We start from the raw sequence: 22,169 nt of genomic DNA, 5'->3' as shown, positions 1-22,169 counted from the left end.
AAGGGCTTGTTATAAATGACGCAGTGGGAAGGAGGAATCAAAGGCGTTATTTGCTGATAGGTGACAATGCAACCCTCAAAGTTGTCTTAGGTCACAAACACATGAACAAAACACTCTTCTCCTGGCCACAGGCATTGAAAGAGTCCTGTACACATCAGTGAGTTCAAGAGCATGAGCATTAAGTTAGTGGTGACATGTGACAAAGTGCTCATTCTCTCTTTTAGGGGATGGCAGGAGATCAGGGTCACTTCCCTAGGCTTCCTGCATGGGCATGCAAGTCCAGGCAGGAGGCACAGAGGAGCTTCACCACTTTTGTTCATGATGCAGCCTTACACATCTAAATTTGATCTCCTAGTGTTAGCAAAATTAGAAATAGATATGAAGGCATTTGCTAGAATAAAATGATGCTCCTCTTTTTTTCAAGCGTAGCAAACCTGTACTGCAATCAGAGAATCATGCCGGATTCTCTCTTCGGGGTTACTGATTACTCAGAGTTGTTGGTTTGGTTTTTTTTTTAATTAACATGGCTTGTAAACATTGGGAGGCTGTTTGTCTGCCAGTAAGGTAGCTTAATATTTATACTCCTTATATAAGAGACTGAAGATGCACTTGCAACCTGCCCTGTGGGTCAACAGGTTCTTCCACTGCCAGTCTGGTGCATTTCTGTGATTGTTTACTCTGTCGAGAATGACCAGCATTCATCCCCCATGCTCCCAATATAAATATTGTCTCAGAAGTCCATGGCCTTGACCTGAGTTGTTTTCAAACAAAAAGGTAGCATTTTTTTGTCAGTCAGTCAGGAGGGATTAAGTCTAGCAGAAACTCATAGCTCAGTTTCTAAGCACCAAGCGTTTCTTGCAGACAAGAGGGTAAGTGGTGAACATTTAAATGCAACAGTTTCTATTTTTCTCCTGCCCATCAAACAGCTAACGAGGAAGAGCATCTGTCTGAAATTTGGCACAATCAGTGCTTCATCTTTAAAGGGTTTAATTATGGTGCTTGAATTACTGCAAATCTCTCTATTGATTTGGAATAAAAATGCCTCCCTCAGTCTCATATAGCTCCTTCACACAATTATGCATAGCTTTCTCTTGACTTTAAGGCTATATAATTTCTGTGTGGGATTTCTGACACTCTGTCTAGTGTATCAGACAGCTGGCAGACTGCCAAGCTTGTAAATTCTTCTGGCATTCGTTGACAGACCAGTATTGTAGCTGTTTCATAAGCAGTGATTTGAATATTAAAATTGCTGCTACCTAATGTCAAGAGAAGGTGCTAATACTAAAAAGAGAGTCTTTTCCACCCTCTGCAAAGACTTTATTTTTTACACAAGTACTAATCTTAACTAGGCATATAGAGATGGTGTAAATTAGGGGGAGAATGGAGTAGAGAATAGTCCATTTTAGATGAAGTGTTTTAGTAAATTTAGATACCTGAGCACTTCTTGTGACTGCTTCTTTTTCCTTTCCTCAGGCAGAAACACACTTCCTTCCTGTGTAAGAGGTTCTTCTAGATTACAGTCAGGTCATTACAGCTATTAAAGGGTTTTTTAGGTTTAAACTCTCCAATCTGACCCACTTCTTATCCCCAGTCTGAGTCTTTCTCTTTTTTTCTCCTTTTTTGTAGCTGTCATAAGTTTGCAGGTTTGTTTGGTATTCTTGCTTTTGGGAGGGAGGAGAGGGGTGTTTCTTTCACATATTCCCTCTGGGTCCATTCTCAGTGATTAGCTATATACAGCCAGGCTTTGACCAACATTAACTCCACTGTTCCTTTGAGAGCACCAAAGCGCTTCATCTTCCACATTAATTATAAAAGGAAATATTTGTGACTCTTCCTTAACAGGTGAAATGTAAGCACTGCTCATAAAATTTTCATGGAAGTGATAGCTTAGGCCAGCATGACTCTTGTCTGGAGTCATAGTGAGACTCGGTGTCAAACAGATGTTGCTATCAGGAATTAAAAGATAGATAAGTTTAGGTCTTTGATGGATGAGGGTGCTCTAATGGGCTGCAAATCAATTGGAAATCTGGCAGAGAAAATGTTCAAAATACTAATTCTGAGATCCAACTCGCTGAAGTTCAACAGCAGATAAACAAAATCAAAAAGTTAAATGCCTGTTCTCATTTTTAAATGAATAAAATTCCATAGTTTACATGGACCAGGTATTAGTATTACGACGTGTCTTGCCTTACCAGTACTTTGCACAATTACTTGCTTGTGTGCCAAAGAAGGTGTGGAGCAATCATGGAAAGGGGAAAGCAAGGGATAATCACCTAATCCATCCCAACAGGCAGTGCAGGAATGTTTTCCCTGTTTTGTATTTCATCCAGGACTGACTGGGGGAGTTTGAGCTGCAAGGATTGGTCTCCTAATAAAGCACAAGTGTTTCATTCCCTTTACTAGGAAGATTGCCTTTCAAGACCAAAAAAAAAAAAAGACTATTGTACAATTATCTTAGTGTAAGCCATTGGTAAAACTCCATTTCCTCCTCTCCTTAAGAGTATGGACAGCAAAGCTCACCTGCAGAAAGAAGTTAAAGAGCTGGTAACACAGCAATTCATAAATAACTATCTTAGCTGATTAGGTTGTCTGCTGTCTAGTGTTGAGAGTCTTTATTGTCCCAGTTCATTGACCAGGGAGCTTTCACTTCATTTTTCTCCCAGCACTGCCATTGTTCATTGTTAGCGTTTCCATTGTTCATTCTAAAATTCATGCTTTTTTTTACAGTAACATCCAACAACACTTTTCTTCTCTAATCCCCACTTACCTTCCCACTGTCCAAGGCATTTCCATGCAGAAGGGTGTTCAGAGGACAACATTTCTATTAAGCCATCATTTAAGAGGATTTTTTAAATTTATATTCATTTTATATTGGAATAAAAAGACAGGATTGGGGAGCCTTCCCACTAGAAATGTAAACACACAGGTTTTGTGTTTTCCATTATCTCTGTGCATGTATCTCTCTCAGCAGAACTCACCAGAAGCTGACATAAAAACCGCTTGAGATTCAACAAAAAGTTCTTAGGGAAAACAAAATGTAACTTTTCAAAATATTTTTGATCTAACTGAACATACCTGACAAAACTTAGTATAAGTAATTGGTCCAAATAGCACTAATGCACTGGAGGATTTTTTCCTCTCTGTCCCCCCCAGTCAAGTAAAGCTTCAAATGTCACGTAAAAGACTGAAGAAATTAGTGATTTTTGTTCCAACATGGAGATTTTCATGTTCCAAATAATTAGCATTATTGGCAACAGAGAGAAGAAGATGACATTTTTTAAATTAAAAGCCCCAATTTTCCCTCAAAGCTGCACGTCTGTTCTGGTAGTTACAGAATTGCTAAGTGGGTGTATTTTTTCCAATATCCTGTAACTTGTGCTAAAAAAGAATTTATTAAGTCAGTGACTGTGAAGATTTCTATTTCTATAAATTCAGGAAAGTGGTTCATAATGGGGACATACATATAACCCTCTAACACTACACTTGAGGCATCACTAAATATTCAAGGAGTGATGATTGACCCCACATAGTATGCTAGAACAAAGCTGACCTATTACAAACAACATGGTTAATAATATATTTAGATATTTTTGGGGGGGTAAGTGTGAGGTTGGGTTTTTTAAACTTGGAGGTGTTTAATATTAAAAATCTCTTCAGCCAAATTCTTGGTGTTAACACTTAACCTGGTGTTCGTAGGACTTCAAGTAAAGTCTGCTAACAGAGTTTAATGTTCAACAGTCCTCCCTCAGAATCTGCTCTCAAATGCCTAGAAAAGCAGGAGTAGGGTAGTTTTCCTCATGTCTGAGTTTTCAGCTTTGATAAGTAGGAAAAAAAAATAGATGCATTAATTTAAAAGATAAAAACATATGAACTTTCAATACAATGACGCAAAAAATATGCATTAAAAGAGGCAGCTTTTTTCATACTGCTTCAGAATTTTTTTTATTTTGCTGAATTGCTGCAGTTTATGTGCCATGAGAGCTCTTCACAGAGCCAGACTCAGGAGGAGAGAAGTGAATGGGATGGGCACAGGTAGTGGGATGAGCACAAAAGGGCACTCTAAGGGTTGTGTTGCTCACCGTTGATGTAGGACTGTGTAATGGCGTTGTTTACTCCTGCTCCATCATTTCTGTGCTTGTGTTTAGAGTTTCACTTGTGATCCAGTCCCTTCAGGAAGGGGAATGGGGCTGTGACTGCACATTAATTTCTACTATCAAGAGTCAAGCAATTAGGTTCTGTACTTAGAGTCTGTAATAAGGAGAGCTCTGTAATTTCAAGCCATAGCAGTACAGTCTCACCTGACCAGCAGAGTTGACATAATTTACAGAATGACACCAGAGAGCTTGCTTTTATTTTTCTCTGTGCTGTGGTCCTATGGAGAACCAGATTAGTGAATGGATCTAGTGTCCAACACTTTCTCAAAATCTTAACATGTAAGTGAGCATTTGCTGTCATTGCAAAGTCAATTCTTGGATACTGGCTGCAAAATAGAATCAGGGAAGATGAGTTATAGTTCACATCTTTTATTTTATATTACTATTCTGCTTCTAATCAATGCCTTGATTGATGTGAGTTTTATGTACCTTGTGATCACCAGGTCTGGTGGTTCTGGTTGCTCCTTCAGTTCATATTTATGTGAAAACCCTGAAAAGTTTTAGTAATGGATGGACACCTCTCAAGATTGTGTACATCTGCAAAGATGAAAGGTCAAAGAAGTCTTGCAGCACATAAGATCTAGTCTGAACAAGCTCACTTTCCAGCATTTCACATTTAATTGATTATTTTAGACCTGTGATAACTCTCACACTTCCTTTTGTGGAGCAAATCTAAAAAGCTGTATATGCCTTTGTAGTGTGGTATATTTTAACCAAGACTTGCCCACTCAGAAAAAAGTTCAGTTAAAAAAATTGCTTTCAATGACTTATGTATAACCACTCCTATTAATGTATCTCAAAACAAAATTTGCCTTTTTACTGTGCACTTCTTGATACTGTTCTTTACCTGAAAATTCCTACCTTGCTTTGGTTTTGGGTTTGCCCTTGCCTTTACTGAACAGCCTTTTGGTCATTTCTCAGCCCACACTCACCTTCTGGACTACTTTACCAAGGTCATTTTTTTATCTCAATTTTGTGAATTTGCGAAAGGCTTTTGTGTGGGATCCATTGTAAAACATTTTCCATCTGAAAATGGCAGATGCAAAATCATGCCTGTAATAATGAAGCAGAATTAATTCACTCAGCTAAACCAAGCACATCTGTCATCTTTAACATCTAATCCTAGTTGTGCTCTGTTTATCCAGTCCCATCTTCCCTCTCCATTCATTGAGGGCTGCTGTTTTGCATCTGACTGTGGCAATGACCATGCTGGGCATGCTGAAGGATGGTAGGTCTGCTACTGCATTTTTGTGGTCTTCTAAAGCTTCAAATGTCATTAAAATGATGGCCAGCATATGGAATTTGCCTGCAGTCAGTCTTTAATCACTCTCTTAGGTGCTGCAAAGTTTCTTCAACCCCATTTACCCTAATAACAGAAAGTTGAAAAGTGCAAAACATAAGTACAGACTCTGTAGGTTTACTCTGTGCTTATTGAAACTATGGCCTTGTAAACAGCAACCCATGACAGAAAGAGAAAGCAAAGTGTACTGTGTCCTTTTACATAAGTTAGCTTCAGGATGGTGGTGTTTGAAGCAAACCTGATGACCTTCTGAGGGAAGACAGCAAAGAACAGCAATGCAAAGAACAGCAATGCAAAGAACAGCATCTGCCAGCCTGGATCCTGGAAAGGAAGCAGACAAAGTGATGTTCCTAAGCCACAGAGGAGCTTAGCATCTCCTGGTACAGAGCAATCTGTCCCTGCACTAGCTGCAGGTTTTAGGAAAAGGTCTTTGGTGTGCTGTGACAGCAAACTGATGGCTCTGTGCCACAGCTGTGTGAGCAGAGGATTTCAGGCAGCTGGCAGGACATTTCTTGGGTCAATATTTAGCTTCTCAGGATAGATTTTCTGTTTCCCAGGATAGATTAAAAAGCTCTTTGCTCCGTTCTTCGTGTTTTGAATCACACACATGAGACCATGGCTACTTGGAGAAACCTAGGGAAGATTTGTTTTAGGAATTGCTCTTTACAGCCTATGAGCAGCACTTTATATAGTTTTCTGTGCTTTTACCAGAGGATCAGAATTACTGCTGTCCCTTTGTCAGTATGATCTAATGTGTTCTTTCCTCTTTTAGTTCCTGAATTCCAGCAGCAATGGAAAAAAAACTCTTTTTAGTTGTCTTTTTGGTTTAATATTGCCAAGGAATGGGACTGTAGTAAGGTCAGAGAGGATTCCCCATGTGTTTGAATGATGTAACTCCTGTCTGAAATACCTGCACTTGGTTGGGCACAAGACTCTGTTAAGCTCATCTTGGAGGGTCAAGGACCCTCATATGTTCTTTTCTGCCTAATTGCTGTGGCAGGAATTGCCCTTTTGTGGTTCTTAGACCTCTGACCTATAGCTCTTTCTGATAGTTTGAGAAGCTACTGAAGAATTTCAAGGGAATGTCCTGTTAAAAAAGGAAACTAATTAGTTGTTTTCTTTCTTCTTTATACATCTATAGTAATACTTCAATTTAAAAAATTATATGGATATTTTTGCAGCAAAATATATTCTATAACCCCACACTTGGATGAGATTTTAGATACTTTTCAGTCAAAAAATCCCCATAATAGACAAGCAGGTGTCTAGGTGGCCCAAGAATAATAGAACAGCAATTAATGAATTACAGTGATAATATCTGCCAACACTACTGCAAGTGCTTTAAAAAAAAAGACTCATGAAAGTCTAAGCTCCTTTTTTTTTTTTCCTGCAGCACACCTGGTGCTCCAGCAGCTGCAGCAGGGCACAATGTTGCTAATCTGATGATGAGCTCTTGCTGAACTAGTGTCCCCTGCTCCCAGACACATGTTCTTGTTCCCTCCTTGTCAGAGGTGAGAGTCTCAGAGTGAATCACATGTGCTTGTTGAGCCCATGGACAGCTCCTCCTGAGTGTGGAAGATGTCTGGGTGCCATGGAGAGCAGCTGTGTGTGGAGGCATTGGGTCCAGTCCTAGCAGCAGCTCTCAGACAAGATCAAGGATGGAGCTCCACATCCTGCATCATGTCCTTCCTTATCCTGCAGTGTGCTTCAGTGCCTGTTGAACATCACAGACTGTGGTCTTCCATCTGCCAGGAATCCCTTGGAGCACAGCCAGTGTGATGTGGCAACTCAAGAGGGATCATGCTGCCATGAACAGCATCTTTCCTCTCTCTTCACACTTCACTAGTGCCATTGTTCTTGAAATAACCTTTGAGAAGAAGATAAAATATAATATTCAATTGTAAGGAAAGGAGGAACTGTGACCATTGTAGATTTTCAGATTTCTTGTGTGAGGACACAGGAGACCAACTCTAAAGCAAACACTAGGACTTGTTAACTGCCTGTGGTTCTGCTCGGATGACAAGGGGCCTCATTTTGGGTTAGAATGGCAGAGAGGAATTCCTTGTGATTTGGCAAACTGATGCTTTCCCCACAGTATTATTTGGCTTTAGGATTTTCCTTGAGATGCAGGGAGGGCAGGTTTAGAAGTAGGATTTCCCACTGCCAGCCCTTCCCTTTTAGCACTGCAAGGGTATGTTTATAGATCCTGTGCCAAAATGTCTTCATTAATGGTCCTGGCACAGTTCTTTGGAGCAAAATCCACTGATACGGAACCAGGTATTTATTTATCTTCTACAATTTATAGCTTGATTCATTTCAGAGGGGTGCAGATGAAGGTTTTTGGGAGCCAGAGCACCAACAAATGTCAAAGGCACAAGTGCTGCTGGCAAAAACTGCTGGACAGGGCCCCTCTGCTGAGCTCTGAGAAGCACACTCCTGTTTGTCCCCCAGGCAGCCAGCCAAAAACCAGCTGCTGAACACACAGCTGGTTCAACTCTCTCCCAGAGTAGGCACACAGTGGGCTACTCTAGCCCCAAACCTCTTTTCAGGCCATGTGGCAAGCTGAAACCATTCATTCTTTTGTGCAGCTGCTTTACAATACAGAAGGAACTTTATTATGGGTTTTAATCCATGGTAACAGAAAGACAGTTGAATTCCCTGAGCCAGTTTTTGGTATACTGAATGCATCACTGGTCTGTAAAGGCAACTGATTATTTTCATACAGTATCACCTAGTCCATCAAGCAAAGAAAATACAGTGGGGTTTTAAAGGCTGCTCAGAGAAGCAGTTCATATCCTTGATTATTTTAACTTTCTCCAGTTAACACACTTTTAACAACATTTTCTCTATTTCAAAATCAATGTCTGAGTCCAGGGGCAAAGAAGGAAATTATTGCAACTGCTCACCCAGCTCCCTAGGCTTGCTTAGTCATTGCAGTGTCCAGTTGCTATGTCTGACTGTAAAGAGAATGCTTATAAGTTTAATTGATAAGATTACCTCTGTGATACTTTCTGGAAGTTAAAACCAAGGCTACGATCCAATTTCATCCAATTCTGCTGCAAGGATTTTCTCCTTTTCAGGTCACTGGCAAATTAATGCTGGCACATCTGCCTGTACTTCCTCTCCTTACCCGTGTGCTGGAGGCTCTCCTCATCCACAGCCTCCCGTGCCTCAGCTCCTCCAGCTCACAGTCTTGCTCCTCAGCACCAAAGCAGCTCCAGCAGTGGCCCAGCTGCCCTGCTGGGCTTTCTCCCAGAATGGCAAAAAAAGTGCTGGCATGTGCTCCGAGGGGTGGCTGCTCTGTGGCTCTGACCAGCAGAAGCTGCAGCCCCTCTCTTACCTTGGGCTGTGCAGCAGCAAAAGGGATTCAAGTTTTTTCTTTCAAGGAGCTTGAATTTGTGCCCAATGGTGGTTACAAAATCCTGGAAGCTTCTGAAGCCTTTAATAGGTAGCAGTGACAAAGGCAAAAATCTCTGTAATGATAAGTATGATCACACACTTTTAAAAGAGAGGGGTTTGTTTCATTTTGTGCTTTTTTACCACTTCAAACTTACTGACTTTATGTTAGTAAAGGACAAAATGTCTTCCTGTGCCAACAGCAATCCTCACCAAAGGTATCTCCTTTATTTTAATTTTATTTTTGTTATGAGGAGCAAGCAAGTAGTTCTGTGGGATTAGACAATATTAACAGATCTTTTTGGTTTTTATTAATCTGTAGATAAATATCTAGTGATTGCAGTTGTATCTCTTTAAGTTGTATTTGAGGATGTTGAATGTATTTCTGGACTTTTACAGAAGTTTCACTGCTATTTACAACTTGAATCTTTAATTCTCTATTTACAGCAAGTGCTGATTTTCCATACAATGGTCAAGCTATAGGAGATGGAGTTAACAGAAACTCAGCTATTATTGGAGGTAAGAAAACTGTCTACTTTTCCAAGACACTTTGCAGTATATGTCTCTGATGGCTGAATTGCAGTTGGTAATAAGGCTGCATATTTCTATATCCAGGTTTAGGTTTGTTGCTTTAGTCTTGGTTTGCTGTGTAATCTTTCCTTTCTAATTTATATTTTATTATTACTTATAACTTTTCCTAATACTTTGAAACTTTACAAGAATGGAAAGATAGCATTGCATTCCTCACAAAAATTCAGGCCACACTTGAATAGCCTCAGTTCACCTGCCCAATGCATCAGTTAATGCAAAGTGGCATAACATAACTCTGGCTGGTAACAATATTTTTTTTCTGAAAATTTTATAACATCTTCATCCTGAAAGATTCCTTTGCCTGTAGAGAAGGGCTCAAACAGGAACAGTGTTGTTTTATCACACAGATACCTATGCCTAAGGGGGTAACACTATGAGACTTCTCTATAACAGGGTTGAACCCAAGATAGACCATTGCAGGGAGAGCAATTAAGGTTAGAACTGATGATAAAGTGGGAACATCTGCAATTGTGTGGAGCCAGTGCTTAGTGGATGGTGTGAGCCAACAGTGAACCAAGCCAATTCTCAAGGACATGTAGAGGAACTAGGATAGGTCTTTACAGCCATTGACTGGAAAGAGAACATCAAGATTCCACCTTCCAAGAGCTGCCCACACATCACCAATACACCCCACAGTTCTGGGAGTGTTCAGTACCCTCTGCCTCACGGTCAGCATAGCTTAGGTCTGTATAAAGGTATTAATGTTGAAGTTTTTACCTACGGGATGAGAGTCACCAGCAGCCTTCAAGGAGCTGCATTCTGTATATAGTGGAAACCATATAAAAATGGTAGTGTGGAGTAGTGGTGATGCCCACGTGCCCAAGTAGCTTCAGCTCAGCTCAGAGGAGTTTTGGGGTCCTTTCTTTGTGTTAAAGCCTGCAGTTGGTCTCACCGGGGGCATCTTTTCTTCCCTCCTGTGCGCAGGCGTCATCGCGGTGGTGATCTTCACCATCCTGTGCACCCTGGTGTTCCTGATCCGCTACATGTTCCGCCACAAGGGAACCTACCACACCAACGAGGCCAAAGGGGCAGAGTCAGCCGAGAGCGCCGACGCCGCCATCATGAACAACGACCCCAACTTCACGGAGACCATCGACGAGAGCAAGAAGGAATGGCTTATCTAAGCCCACGGGGATGGGGCCTGGGGTGGGATGTGAGCTGGGCCAGGGTGGGACTGGGATGACTCTTGCAGTGGAGAGAGAACACTCTGTGTCGGACACTTGAGCACACATAGGATAAAAAGATCAGCACAACTGGAGGAGCAAGTGACAGGAAAATACCACTGAGACTGGAGAAAAAAAAAAAAAGAATATCTCAAGCATTTAAGAAAAAATACTTTTTAATATTTATTTACAGCAAATTGCCCCTTCTGTATCCCAACAACTACAACAAAGAGCAGTTTTGCAGCTTCAGCACTGGTTACAATTTTCAGTAATACCTGTCTATTTCTGTGTGTGTTTAGAGATGTTCTGGATACCTGTGACAAGAAACAGGGCTGGTTTTTTATATTTTTAAAAGCTGTTTAAAATGTGGGTGGCTCTGTCCTGAGAACAAGTGGCAGCCCTTTCTTCCTGACGTTGTGTTCCTTCCTGGCTGGCCACTTGCCCGCCCTCAGCCCCGCACCTTTGTGACCACGTCACCATTTATTTGGGTGACATTGATCCAGGGGGTGGGACGGGGGTGAGAACTAATGCAAGTCTTATTCACCAATTTCTCAACATCTCATCAGCCCATGTCAGCCCTGGCAGGACCCATCTTCTTGACCCAGGCACTTCACTGATTGTGTGCAATTCTCATCAGCAATGTAAAAATACTGTTATTATGACTACTATTACTAAAGAGGATTATCATAAAGCACAGGAGGCTTTAAAGGTTTTTTGTATTATTTTGTTGGTCTCTGAGGGAGGATGATGCTGTGTGAGTCTGTAGACCTAGTCTGTTCCTGTGTCTTTGTCTATGGCACCAGGTCACCACCTGAGGCACGTGCCAAGTTAAACTCAGCTCTGCCTGTGGCATATTGGCATATTCTGTACATTGTAGTAGGGAATTAGAGCCAGACTTTGTTTCCTTCTGTTTATTCTTAATAGGCTGTCATAGAAGTATTAGTACAGTTTTACTCAGTGCATTTGAACCCATGGACTTGACACCCTTTTTTTTCAACTTGAGAGTAGCAATTTATTCCTTAAATCCCTTGTTTCAGTCCCATTGCAAGGAAAGCCTCCACTGGCAGTGTTTGCACAGTCCAGAAGGTGAGGCAAAGGAGGCTTGAAAACTCTGCCTCCAGAGCATGTGAGGAACACAGACCACACAGGGGAGAGTTACTTTTCAATACAGAGATTTACCCCAACTATTTTACTGTCTTTGTAGGGCATTTTTAAGAATAGCAAGGCCAATGCCAAGTACAGCATTGCATCCCATTTTTCCTCTCAAATCAGGAGTGTCCTAGGTGTCACCTGAACAGCAGGCAGGCAGCTAGAAGGAAAGATAAAGGGGCAGCCTGAAGACTTAATATCCTTTAGTGGCAATAATTTAACAAAGCTTTAGCTTGGTGTCTGTAGAGAAGCATGATTCTCCTATGGTCTGAATTGATAAGAATTTAAGGCCTTAGTGGATGGGTTTTGCAGTGGAACAGAATGAAGGAATGAATATACTGCAGGACTTTGCCATGTGCTGAAAGAACAGATTCGATACCAGGAATTTCTCTTTAAAAGTATTTATTCTTCTGACAGTCCTAGATTTGCTTTGTCTTTAATATTTCTGGGTTTAGTATGCACAGTTTAATTAATTTTTTCTGCACAAGGAAGATTTATTTTTCACCCAAACATGCAATCTACTACACTGAGCAGTGCTGGCATTTTTGATTACATTATCTCTTTGGTTGCAACTTTCATTATTCTAATTGACACTTAAAAAAATGGAAAAAAAATCATATAGGGGAAAGAAAATATTGGAGTCTTACCAGACAAGGCATTGATAAGCACAATTTGTCAGAAAGTCAGGCCAGGTAGTTTGGGTTTTAAGGATGGTAAACAGCCTAAAGTCCTGTTTTGGAGGAACATTATCATTGAACATAGATATCAAAGCAAATCAAGCCCATTAATTTCTTCTATTTATGGATTTGAAATTAGCATACAAAAAAGTTGCCAGTTTTAAAAGTTTTAAAAGCAATTACTGTTTCTCAGGTAACATACATGGCCGAGAGGTTCAGGTAGGCATAAAAATTACCTCTGTTACTCTTGTGCTCTGCAGTCTTTTGCCTTGCCTCCAGTATTAACCTCTGCCTTTCTTGTCTGTAATCAAGCAGATGAGTCCTGGGTTTAATCATGGGTGTAAAATAAGACTTCTCACCTTGGGGAATATCAGCAGGGGATGGATCTACCCGGTACCACCACTCAGCCAACTACCTAGCAATCACAGATGTCTCTGTAGGATTGAAAGAGCATTATCTTTTCTCTATGATTCTATGTTTCATTTTATTTCAATGGTATTTTAGTCCACTCTGAAAAACACCCTTGCCTGCAACTTCAAGCTACCAAGAGAAGTGAACAGAGCATCATTTGCATAGACTGGGATTTGATTTGCAGAAAAAAATACTTCTTATCTGAATTTAATGTCTGTGAGGAAGATCAGACTTCTGTATCCTGAGAGACTAAAGTCTTCTGTTACTTTGTGTGGGAGAGAGACAGATTTAACAGCCACAGTGCAAATAGTGCTGAGGCCAAATGCCTCAGCATGGCATTAGAAGGGAAAGATGGCTTGATCTTCATGTCTAACCAAGTTCTTGGCAAAGCAAGAGACAGTTATAGTTATGGTAGTGAGACCTGTGATATCTATTCACTGATTTTCTAAAAAACTTACCAGCTAATTTCCCACAACCCTGGGAGATTAGGCGAGAACTTTTGGGAAATAACCTTTGACCATTGCATAAGCAATAGTTATAAATTAGTGTCTTAGGTTTGAAAAACAGCTTAAAGTTCTGAAATCAAGTCAGGGTCATCTGCACCTCTCCATTGACTGGACACCATGGACCTTTTTCTGTGAAATACATTAGTGTTGTGTTAAAATGCAGTCACTTGCATAACCTAGAAACCTTTAAATATTAGAATTCTTGATTCTCCTTAAATCGGACCATAGACATGATATTATCAACAAGCAGCCGTCTCTGTAGAGGGCTTTGGTGACTTTGGGTGAATTCCTGCCTTTCTGCTTTGTATTTCATTTCTGAGAATGGTGTATGTTTAATTATAGGCACTGGTCATTCAGCATCCTGGCAGTGAAGCAGGAGCACACTCAGAGATGTAGCCTGTATATTTTGCTAGCACTATATCTATTCTCAGAATTTCTTCCACTGCAAGCCTATCATTGAAGGCTGAAATAACATCCATAGTTTATTTCACCCACTCTTACTTGTGCCAAAAATCCATGTTGTTCAACAGGTATGAGGGAAAATCTGTTTGAGGGGAGAGTGGATCCTGCTTTTATAAAACTCTGTACTTTCCCCAAAGAATATTAAAATAATCAGTCTTTTATCACCTGTTTTGTAGCTGTTTCACCTATTTGAACTGTGCAGAGAAATGTAGCTTCTTGTACTGGTTTGGGAACCAAACTATCCCAGTTGTGTTTCTAAAGGATCATTCCTGACACCACAGAAAACAATGGCAAAAATGCCACCAGCAGTGAGGAGAGCAAGACTGGGCTGGGGATCAGGGCTCCCAGTGTTAGTGAAATAATGTAAGCAATATTTTGGATTCTCATTCACAAGACTTGCAAACCACCAGGTAATGAGACATAGAGCTCCAAGGAGCCAAAACAATGGAAAACTTATTTTGATGTCAACCCAGCCTCAAGGAAAATCCACAGTCCAGTCTGGCAGTTTTGAATCAGGTCTTTCACACACTGCTTATTCCATATTTACTAGTAGAAAATTCAGATGTATGAAATAGGAATATGTATCTTTAACTTGTACTGGAGCATTTCTGCTTTGTACTTTTTGTGTCTTAAGCTTTACCTGTACCTTTTATATCTTTTAGCAGTTACCACTTCAAAGCTACAGCAGCATTTTAGGGTCATGCTCTAGGCAGCATGACAAATGTGAGAGGATGGGCATCACAAATGTTTTAGTAAGACTGCCAAAGCAGTGGTGTATATGTACAAGTTTATTGTACTGGTAAGAATTCATTTTAATTAAAACAATGTCCTTTAATGGCAGATCCATCTAATTTCCAGGGTATCTTTTGAAATGAGAAGCAAAGTTCGACAAGCAATAGCTTTCAATATGGTTTGTCCCATGAATGATTTTACATTCCATCAAGCATGGTAATCCTGAAAGGGTGTCATTCTTGAAAAGCAGAACCTAAATTCTGGTAATCAAATGTCATTATCCATCCTGGAGAAATTAAACAGAAATCTTGCCTTCTAACAGCAACAGCATGCAAATTAGAATGAATGAAGGGCAGTGTGTTTGTATGCAAAAATATCTTCTGTGAATGTCTTTCCTTTTAACTAAAGTTCTATTAGAAAACAGATTGGTAAATAAAGAGGAGGGGAAAAAAAGAAAAAAAAGACATTTGAAATAGTTTTAATCACCATGACAGCTGTTTCCTCATGCTTTGTATATTCTTATCATTGCCTGTATTTTTAACATCTCTAGTACCAGGAAATCAATTTGGAAAGGACAGAAGTCAGAAAGGCCTCTTAAGAAAAGACCCCTTGTACATGAAAAAAAAGGTACTTCAGAATGCAGTTATAGATCAGAAGAGAGGGTGCTAAAACCAGGGAAGATTTATTGAAGTGCAAGTATGTTCCTCTTGCATCAGTGTTCCCTGTTACAAGGGAACATCTGTACATGTTGAGGTGGGTAGAGAGTCTGAGAGCAGAGTTTGGATAGAAATTTAATGCCTTTCTGCTTTTTCCCTTTCTGATCATTTTGCAGATAGCAGCAAGCAGTCTGCTTTCAGTTCTGCTCACATTTGTTACTGCAGATCCTGTGGCATTGCCAGCCTAACAAGGGTTACATACTACAAATGACTGAGTGTGGGTTGTTTGCCTTCCTTTGCTATCATAACTCTGTCTTTTCCTTCATGAATGAGAGCCTTTTATTGAAACCATCAAGAACAATGTATGCCCAGCTCAACAGACTTGTGTCTGTTCCTTTTAATAAACTACTTTATCAGGCTTTAAAATATTTTTATGACACAAAGCATTTTATAAAAGAACTTTGTTAAATGCACTTGAATGGGAGAGTGTGAAACCTAGGCAAAGAAGCATCAGTGCAGCAACCACCTGAGTCAGAGGCTCTGTTGCTCTGTCTACAGCATGCATTGCCTTAACCACCCACCAAATCCCTGGATCCATCCAAGACCTTCACTTCCTTTGTGGAATATAGCACTGGCAAAGTCCTGGTGGGATTCTGTGTTCAGAATGAGGTCAGACCACGTTCTGACCATTCTTTTGTGCTGACTGTTGAAACCCCTGGAAGGAGAGGCACACTTTATGCAGGAATATTTCTCATTTCTATAGAAAAGCTCTAGGACCAAGAGATGGGAGTGAAGGTTCAAGTGTAAAGCCAGACCGATACCTGAACATTGTGACACGAAGAGTTTGCTCCCTTCTGCTGCCACGTGTCTCACCGCAGCCATGTGGGTGCGCACCTGCACCTCCAAAACCTAAGGCTGTTCAGGATACAATGTCTGCACCACTTGGACAATTGCTGCCATGATGGGGGTGAATAAGATACCAAACTTGCTCCAAATCCATGAGTCTGCAGTGCTAGCAAAATCACTTGCTCTTGAAATTAAGTGCAATTTTTAAGATAAACTCAGGCTGTGCCCTACAGTAGCAGGCACATATGGTGCCTCAAATGAGACAAGATTTGGACCTGATGATGGAAAAGCAGTTATTTAACAATCTGTAACACAGTTCTTTTAACTCTGACTTTTCATATCTAGCAGATTTTTCTTGAGGCACTATGCTCAAAACACTTATTATGCCAACAGCTTAAGAATCAGGAAGTAAAGGGGCCAATTTGTGGCTTTTTTACACAAGAAATCTTTTTTAAAAAGTCACTTACTGTAAAAAAAAAAATTGGTACCAACAGGTTCTTTCACAGAGAATTATTTCTTTTCACTAATATTCTATTTTCAAAATATCATGTGAGCGAAGTTGAGCAATTATTTAAGCACAACCAGAACCACTTCAGGGGTAAGATATATTCAGGAAATATACATATAAGCAAATAACAAATTTAGTACATCCTGCTTCTTCTGTGATTCAGCAGCTTCCAATAATGTCCAATAATTTGTACTCCCACTGCTGTTGTTTCCTTAAGGAAGACCATCTGGATTAAACAACAAACATAAAAGTGTGTACCTTTAGTTTTACCATAGATTAATGTTCTCACTTGGTATGTAATAGCATATTAAGAAAGAGAAAATTGTTATTTCCTCAGATTCCATAGTTTTAATTCTGCAATCTCCAAAGGTCAGAGATGCACTATCACCATATTAATTGTTATAATGCAAAGGTATTTATACTGATAATATTCAGCGACTGGCATTCTGTATTCTAGCACAGAACTGCTCTCAGAAATTCTACTTTATTGAGAAGGTGGGTAGATGACATTTTCTGACAGGTGAGAAATGTAAATAACTGGAATTCACAGACACCAGAGCTGAAACCATTTGAGGGAATGTTTAGCATGCAGAAAAACAAAGTGTACCAGAAAGAGTTTCTTGCCTTCCAGTCAGCAGCTTGGAGTAGGTACAGTGCTGTGGCCAGTTATATATTGCCACATGTTCATTGCCTTTTTGGCCAAAATATCTGAGTTCCCTCTTTCACATGCTTTGAAATAGGCTGTTCCAAGAGTACAGCTGAAGATGTCAAACTTAAACAAGCTGCTCTAGACTGCTGGTGAGAGTACAGAGTCACAAGACCCACGCTCTTCTACCTGCTTAGAAGACAAGTCTCAGATGTGTTGCTGCCTGACCCTGTCTTTTGTCACCTTTTTCCTATTTATTGAACATCACAAATTGAAAGGGACCACAAAACACCTCCTGGTCCAACATTTTGTGGGAAAGGGAATCTAGATGAGATAATCTAGCATCCTTTCCAGTCATAATGTTTTTTTTCCCACTGACTCCATTTCCAGGGTAGTAGGCTATCAACAGGCTCTTTAAGGCAGATAGAGTCACTGGAGCAAGGCAGCAAACTCTTGAATCAGCCAGAAAACAGTAAATCTTCCACCTGATTTCAGTCAGGTGGAAGCAGGCTTCATCTGGGGCATTCCCAGCCTAAGAGCTGTCCTTCATTTCATCATGGCTTTGGTTAGCAATGGAGCAACTAGCCAAGTCTGTGTGGAAGTATGGGAGATAAACTTGGCTGAATAAAGACAAGGTAGCCATCCCCTGTATGCTAATGTTTGCTCTCTAAAGTGCACATTCTCGTGCTTACAGTGTGCATATCCCTGCAGGAGTCTGACCTTGCCACAGGCAATAAATCCTTCACAAGCTGAACAAATAGCCCTGCACTGCTTTGTCCTGAAAAACTCCTTTGGGCAAACGTTTAGAAGTAGATCTATGGTTTGCCATCATAAAACACTGGACACAGTATCAGCAGCTAGCTGTAAGTTATTTCTGTTGTAAAATCAAGGTCTGTCTGCAGAGTTTTTCTCTTGCACTAATGAGACCTTTATCCCTGGAGCATAAACTACTACAAGAGGGCAAGGTAACAAAGAGGAATTGCCTTTGCTGCGCACTCTGAAATGCAGTGTAAAGTCCCTTTCACTACACGGTTCCTGGTAAGAGTAAGGAGTAAGATCTCTGTAGACATCTAATGTTTCCTTTTTTCCAAACCCCTCTACCCATTACTCCAAGGAAAGAAAATTGCTGACAGTTCTGGGTTTTTTCACATCTCTTTCTCTACTTTAGAACTGTTCCCTCTCACTGACAAATTTACTACGTTGTACTGTCACCTTTAAACTCCTTCCCAGTCATGCTTGCTACATTGAGGTGAAGCCTTTCACCTTCCTAAAATGTAATCATTGTAGTGGAAGGGTTATGGCCACTCCATTCCTGTCATCTTTTATATTTGCAGTAAGCTTTTATCTGTTCATGGTACTCAGTGACTGAAAGTGCAAGTTTGGTTCCTGCCATCTGCAGCATTATTTTATAACTTGTTTGTATCTGTTCCAAAATCACAGCATTGCCTGGCAGAGGGAGTCTGAAAATTAGGCAGCTGCACTTCATTCCATTCAGCATGGTTACTTTCTATTGCTTGATTCAGATTTTCCCAAGAGATATCAATAATGAAATTAATGCCTGGCAAAAGCTAGCATCTATTTTTCTTAGGGCCACAAGATGTCAGATTGAGCTCTCAGCCATCAACTTCCCTTGTGCTTTTGTAGCAGCTGTATAAGGCTGCTGGTAATCTCCAAAGTAGGACACCAAAAAATTATATTTTAAAATCTTCTAGTGATTTTAGTCTCTTGGAGTGTTAAAGGTCCAGCTCAACAGGGCCAACAAGTCAGCACTCCTACAGGTTTCTGTTATGAACACATCCAAGAAAACTCTCAACACTGGTTATTAAATAATTTCATTTTCATTGGATCAGCATCTCTGAGGGGGAAAAGTGCTTCTGTATGTGGAACACCTGAGACACTACACTCACCCTATTGTAACTCCTGCATTGTATCTGATCTTTTGAAGCTCCATCTGCTTAAGAGAGGGGATCAGAGTCACTTGAATAAAGAAGGCTAAGGCATCACTTGGTTGCTATTAACTCTGAAGCACAGAGAACTGGCTTTCCACAGATGTGCTTTGCATGGTCAGTCTCAGTCATACACGAGCAAAGGGGAATTTTCCTCTGCTCTTCAGTGGATCAAGACTCATCAGTGAGCTGGCTGGGCAGGTATCACATAAATTATCTTCAGTCCTAATGAGCTGACTCACACATTGAGCAGCCAGAGCCCAGGGAGTTCTCTGACACAACAGCATGATTTGGCACAATATTCCTGAGAGGCTTCAGCTCCCCAGCAATTCTGCTACCCTGTTTGACTAGTGCTAATTAAGAGAAGCCTGATGGAAATTACCTGTACTGACTTAATCCTACATGTGGATGCCAATCCTAACTAAGAGTGCTTAATTTCATGGAGATTAAATAGATTTCCCCCCCATTATGGAGTGCTTGGGCTGTGCTCAGTCTGATGCTTCTTACTGACATATATAAATAGAGATATAGAGATAAATAGATATTTTTATGGAGATGTTTTATAAGTGGCCTTTACTTTGTGCATGGTAACTATTGCCAAACTTGTTATTTAGGAGCTACAGAAATGGCTGGTTCTGCAGTTTAGAAAGCAATCAGCTGTCTCTGTTGCAAGGGACACTTTGGGTACGGGCTTGGATTTTGGTTTTTATTATTCAACTATAATTTGCATGGTTTGGATTTGGGTTTTGTCTCAGTGTTGGGTTTTTTTTTTCCTTTCCTCACTGGTTCTCTGGCAGGGATATATTGGGCTCAAGCAGGAACCTATTTCTCAGTCTTTGAGAGAAGGTTTGAAGCCATTGGTGCCATACAACACTTCAGAAACACCTGCCTTGCACAGCCTGTGATGTTGCTCAGTGTGAGGTCCTCAAAACACAGTTTCTTTAGCAGTCTATTGGGGGTTTCACAGCATAGTGAGGTACTCTGCTGGCTTTGCTTGACAAGATATAGCAACAGCTAGTTGCTGTTTTATGGGTATTGCCTTGAGAGCAGAAAAAGGGATCGGCAGAGACTAGGACAAGAATGATGGTTCAGAATTAGATTCATACACATAGCAGTAGCAAAAGATTGTGAAAATTGCTACAGAAGCAGGTCATTTTACTTGCTTTCTTCTTTTGCTCCCTTTTTCTTTTTTTTTTTTTTTTTTAAGTACTGTTTGTATGCCACATCTGAGTAATTAATCTCTACCAGCCAGCCACCTCTCAATAACCTGGGTTGTTGCTTAGGGATGGAAATGCAGTTGTCCTTTCTTACTGATCTAGTTCCTGCTGCTGTGGAGCAGTCTGTACCCAGGAAAAGACCAGGGCCATTAGCTATTGGGAAAGCAAAAGCAGCCTCTCACCCCTTCCCTCCAAACCAGGTGGAAAGCCAATCCCAGGGTTATGTGCCTACAAAGCTGGCCCAATTTCCTGTCAGGTGAACCAAGACCTTCTCTGTTTGCAGTTACTCTAGTCCACAGGTTTCTTTCTTGAGCACAATTTTCCCATGGGATGCATAACCAGGAGATGATGGTTACCCTAACTAAACAAAAATGTGTATATTAAAAAACATCCTAATCTGAAAGTATAGTGTATCTGAGATTCCTCTGTTATAGACACTTAGTCTAAAAGATTTATGGCTACATTTGCTATGTTATGCTTGAATAAACATATAATTCATTGAAATACACAAGACTGATAAAAGTAATATGATCTCTTTAAGGAGAATAAACTGTTTGTAAATTTATAAAGAGTATAATCTGTTAGGCCTTATTTGAAGTATGTACTGTGGTTTGGTAAAAGTACAACATTAAAAGAGCCTTGCCAGATCAGGAGTGGTTTTTTGTGTGTGTGTGCGTGTGTGGTTCCTTTGGAATATTTGACATCTTCATTTAACATAAAAATAACAAAAAAAAAAAAAAAAAAAAAAAAAAAAAAAAAAAACCCAAAACAAAAAAAAACCCAAACAAAATAAAAGAAAATAAAAAACCCCAATAAAATAAAATACCCAGAAAAAATACCCAGACTATGTGTAAGAGCTTGAGATAAAGTGCAGAGGGCTCTTCAGAGTTCTGTGTACAGTGACTCTATGGAGGGAACAGGTGAATCTTTACTTCTGAAAAATTTGGACCCAGTTTCTTTTGGAAACAAAAGTGGTTGGTCACATTACTGACTGGCTTGAGATTTTTTACAGATGTTTTCATAACATCAATAGAAAGAATTCAGACCAATGCACATGCAGATATTGATTATTTAATGAGGGAAAGATCTAAGGAAGCTTTAGGCCCCTTCAGAGCAAGAGCTGGTGTGCCACAGGCTGGGGACACGTGGTCACTGAACAATGACTACTGTTGCCCATGGAGCTGCTCATTAGGGAACAGACATCCCAGAGCCTGTTCTCCCTGCAAGCATCCTCCTGCCCTGGCCCCATGCAGACCAGCAACAGCTTTCTGGCACACAATGGGCTTCTACTCCTACTTCTCCTGCCAGTTGTCCCTCTGTGTGCAGCCCAGCTGGGAGCACTGAAGACATGCCAGTGCTTCCCATGGAGCAGAAAGCCACACTTATACTCCTGATGCAATGGCCTGCTGCCTCTCTGTGCAAGGTCTTTGGGTTTCCTCAGCTGGCTCCTAATTGCAGGCAGTTCTTCCTGCCTCAGGCCACCATGTGAGCCCTTCCCTGAAATCTAGCAAGAGAAAGAAGGTCTGCCTGGAGACTTGAGGGCAGAGGGATTCTCATCTCTGGCAACCCTCTGGTTTCCCAGTGGAATCTCAGGAGGTGCCTTCAGCCTCTGAAGGATGCAGCCCAGGCTAGGTCAGACAAACCTGTGCCTCATCTCATGGCCTGGTTTTGTCATGCCCAAAAGCAGATGTCTAGGGACAACAATAACAAGGCAAGTCCACAGCACAAAGTCCTGCTTCCTCAGAAGAACCTCTCAGCTGCCAGCCATGGGCAGCTAAAGGACTTTTGGGGCCAAAGGTGCTTTTATGT

At 40.7% G+C, this 22,169-nt stretch overlaps 1 protein-coding gene across 1 annotated transcript in view; it reads left to right on the top strand.

Annotated features, from left to right (window-relative positions):
- Nucleotides 1–21,010, top strand: part of CNTNAP2 (contactin associated protein 2) — a 1,030,166-nt gene extending 1,009,156 nt beyond the window's left edge. Inside the window, exons 23-24 of the mRNA XM_054654380.2 lie at nt 9,298–9,369; nt 10,366–21,010. Of these exons, the coding sequence (XP_054510355.2) occupies nt 9,298–9,369; nt 10,366–10,565 (272 nt within the window). The 3' untranslated portion in view covers nt 10,566–21,010. The remainder of the gene's footprint in view (nt 1–9,297; nt 9,370–10,365) is intronic.
- The last annotated feature ends 1,159 nt before the right edge of the window (nt 21,011–22,169 follow it).

This window comes from Agelaius phoeniceus, chromosome 1 (genome assembly GCF_051311805.1).
Source record: "Agelaius phoeniceus isolate bAgePho1 chromosome 1, bAgePho1.hap1, whole genome shotgun sequence".
NCBI classification, from domain to species: domain Eukaryota; kingdom Metazoa; phylum Chordata; class Aves; order Passeriformes; family Icteridae; genus Agelaius; species Agelaius phoeniceus.
The sequence above is the reverse complement of the archived record's forward strand: the minus strand, read 5'-3'. Positions and strand labels throughout refer to the sequence as shown.